The sequence below is a fragment of the Sitodiplosis mosellana genome, unplaced genomic scaffold (genome assembly GCF_009176505.1).
Source record: "Sitodiplosis mosellana isolate CC-2019 unplaced genomic scaffold, AAFC_SMos_1.0 Smas_scaffold_6545, whole genome shotgun sequence".
Lineage (NCBI taxonomy): Eukaryota > Metazoa > Arthropoda > Insecta > Diptera > Cecidomyiidae > Sitodiplosis > Sitodiplosis mosellana.
The window spans coordinates 1-3,825 of record NW_022601754.1 but is presented as its reverse complement, the minus strand read 5'-3'; the positions used below and the strand labels follow the sequence as shown (position 1 = coordinate 3,825).

Genomic DNA, 3,825 nt, shown 5'->3' with positions numbered 1-3,825 from the left:
ACACAGCCTAGATTGAAACAATCTTGTATCACACCATTCGCACAGTCGCCACATAATCTGAAATATTGTTCCTTTGTTAGCCTTTGGAAAACGTCGTTTGAAACGGAGTACAATTACAAAATGATAGTTACATACCCAGACATAGTGTCATAGTTTTCTACCATAAACTCATAGTAGCAACTCTTTCTTGTGCCATCACAAATACGATAACAGCTTTTTCCATCGTTGAACGTGGTATTCTCTGAAATCAAATGTTTTTTTGTTTATTAAACAGTTCTAAGAAAAAATTTCTGTTATTTTTACTGTACCTTGACCAAATCTTTGCCGTAATTGACTTCTGCTCAGCGGAACTTCAATCTGACCGCCAATTGACAATGGAACCAAAAGAATTAATGCAATCAATTGGTATCCTATTTTGGAAACCTCGTTCACCATTTTGACTGTAATTCTCTTGGAAAAAAGCAGAAAAAGATCCGAATGAAAGTAGCACCCAAACTAATGCTTAAACAACAAAAGGGAGATGTTTTATACTTTAAGTGAAATCCCATTTAATTCAGATAAGATTTCGTCAAATCTAAGCAATTCTCCCCCGATAATTAAATGTATAATTAAGGTTTTATGTTTTAATTGTTTGTCAAATGAACACTCCAATTGATCAAGCGGGAAACTACAATGGTTGCCTACAAACAAATTATTTATTGTGTTTATTTATTATTCCAAGTAAACCGTCCTAACTGTCTTACGTCGATTTCAAATTTGTATACCAAAATCGATATATCGAAAACAGCTCCTATTAATCAAATGTGTTTTCACTCAAACATGATCAAACTACTGTTTCATCGTATTCACGAAATATCTTCAAATCATCACTCAAAAATGCCTGATATTGTTTTTAAGCTAGAGTCATGCCGCTGCCCTTTTGTCAAAATCCTTTTTGTTTTCATTCGCTACCGATCTTGATATACAAATTTGAAACCGATGCGGGACAGTTGGGACGGTTTACTTGTTAGGTAATAGGCTACTCAAACATATCTTTGTTTCCATTATTCCTGATCTCCAGCTGATCTGTTGCCATCAGTTATGATTAATATAACAAGTCATAAAGCATTCTTGCTTTTTTAATCAACAAATTCCAATTTTATGATTTCAGCCATCTACCCCCACTCGTTAGCAACACTCGCAAAATTCTGATGAATCAAATTACGCGTACTATATGCATGTTTTATCACTACTTAAGATGTAGAGCTATGGTATTTGTTTTTTTTTGTCTCAACCACCATAACTTCCAAACACCTTGGCCGATTGCGCCCAAATTTGGCTAGGTGGTGTAATAGTCTCAAAGAATTTTCGAATAATATTTTTTGAACCTAATGTTGAAGTTCTAAATATATTTTTCAATTTTATTTTTGAAAATTGTTTTTCGAATTCCGAAAGGGATGGTTCGATTCGGTCCAAAAGTTATTAGCGCCGAGAGACCATAAAATTACACCACCTGGCCATATTTGGACGTGATCGGCCAAGGTATGTTATGATGTTTGAGACAAAAAAAACAAGCAAATACAATAGCTCTATATCTCATGTAGTGCTAAAAACACGCGAACTATGTTTGATTTATCAGAATTTTACGCATTTTGCAGATAGCTTAAATCATAAAATTGGATACGCACGTTGATTAAAACAGCAAGAATGCTTTGTTCCTTGTTACGTTGTCATGACAGCAGACCAACGGCCTTGAGATATTTCTAACAATTGATATCATTACCTTTGACGCAATTTTTTTACAGTACTTAAGCACAGTCCCTACTTGGATTTATTTATTTTTTCAATTGAAGTGGAGATAATGCAAATAGTTTATCACATATGCTCATAAACATGTGTGAGTCGCTGCACGTGCCTTGGATGCCGGTGTGCCCATACAAATATTCCCATTTTCGTTGGAAAGATCTCGAAAAGTACATGTTATTTATGGTCCAAAACATCCAAATCGATCATCATTTGGTCAAGATGTTTGAACAATTTTGGACGAAAAGATTCCAACGGTCAAATCATGGTCAAATGCTGGCCTGTTTGATGTTTTATACCAAAAATGACTTCTACTTTTCAAGATCTTTCCAGTGATATACATAACTTTTTGATCCAACCACTTGTTAAAAACCTCATTTTTTGACGTCATAATCGACCATAGTGGAATATGTATGTGAATGTTTTTGCATACATTTTTTAAAGACACCAATGTGCTATATCTCATTTTTATGGAAAAAATAAACATTTTACAAATTGCTTTTTTCAATTTTGTTTCAAATCTTGTGAAGTAAGATTCATTATCACTTAATTTTTATTAATGTGATTTCACAAACTAAATTTATGTACACGATTTACATTTCATATTCTTTCAAACTTACTTATTTATCGAATTATTTTATAAACAGCCTTAAATATGTTCAACATCCTAACGATATTATCAAAGAGATTATTTTTAGAAGTATAATAACGAAGATCACAAGTATGTTAATTAAATTTGGTCCGAACAACTTTCATAGACTGGTGCAAAAAAGTTATCACAATTTGGAAAATTGGGCGGCGGCGGTACCATGTCTGTTTTGTTACCAACTTTGATAATAGCTCGCATGCCGACGTGCATGTGATATTCAAAGTGACAGTGGAAGAACCAATAGCCTGGATTGCAAGATTTGAAGCGCAGTCGAACGAAACCACCGCTGGGAAGGTTAACGGTATCTTTGACAACCGGCAATTTGGTTGAATTTCCAAATCCAGTTTGCCCATTTCTATACTGTTCGAGGGTTCCCATATCGATCACCTGAAATCCAACGCCATGTAAATGAATCGGATGGCTTACAGCACCACCGGGTGCTAGATAGAACAATATTCAGGATATAAATGAAATGTATAAAATTATTATGGTTTTTTGTATCGAAATTCTTACTTCCGCTATCAGTCAAAAAGAATTCATAATTTTTGCATAACTTCAATTCAACCAAGTGATTACAATGGCAAATCGAGTTTCTATCACAATTCGACGGCAAATTATCCGCATTACAAAAGGAAACATGCGAGTCATCTTGAGTGAGCAATGAGACTGGTGTATGTGTAGCCGATATGTTATTTATCATAGTAACGATGGCTAAATCACCAGCAGCTAAAAATTCAAAGAAAAATATTGTTTTCGGTAATTTCATACACTTTGATTCAGTTAATATTGAACATACTAAAATAACTGCCTGGCCGATCAAAAACAGCTCTGACTCGGAATTCGAATGGAATGACTTTTTCAACAGGTTCATTTCTCAAACTTCCTCCAATTGGAGGATATATATTCTTCGATTCTAGGGCAGCAACGCAATAGCTGTTTGAATTCGGATCAGCGCAATTCGTTTGCGGATGATTCAAAGTCTAAAGTAAGAAGAAATGATTGAATTATCTTTTTCTGTTTTCATCAAAAATTGTAAAAATAAAACTTACAGATTTCGAAGGTCTTTCGAATGAGGTATAGTTCGGTCGTATAGCCAACGGTTCATGATCTTCGACTTTTGATGAAAAAGTGGAGTAATCATCAACGAAAATGATTCGGGCGAATTCTTGTAATTCCAATTTTATGCATGAACCCAAACCACGAACAATGATCAACGTTTCATCTAGAAATGTCAATTGAAACATCAAAATTTTCGACTTGTCAGTCACTAGTTGTGAAATTAGAAATGTAAACAAAATTACCAAAATCAGGTTTTGCGTGTAAAACTACATCATATCGCTCGCCTGCTTGTGAGACAACACAATCCACCGTCAAAGGGTGTACGGAATAGCCAT

The 3,825-nt window shown here is 34.5% G+C and overlaps 1 protein-coding gene across 1 annotated transcript; it reads right to left on the bottom strand.

Moving 5' to 3' along the window:
- Positions 1 to 2,374: 2,374 nt before the first annotated feature.
- Positions 2,375 to 3,249, bottom strand: LOC129579776 (uncharacterized). Its single transcript, XM_055469943.1, has 2 exons — positions 2,945 to 3,249; positions 2,375 to 2,871 (listed from the first exon to the last, which is right to left on the bottom strand). The coding sequence occupies exons 1-2, from the start codon at positions 3,195 to 3,197 to the stop codon at positions 2,513 to 2,515; spliced, it is 612 nt and encodes a 203-aa protein (XP_055325918.1). The 5' UTR covers positions 3,198 to 3,249; the 3' UTR covers positions 2,375 to 2,512.
- Positions 3,250 to 3,825: the final 576 nt, after the last annotated feature.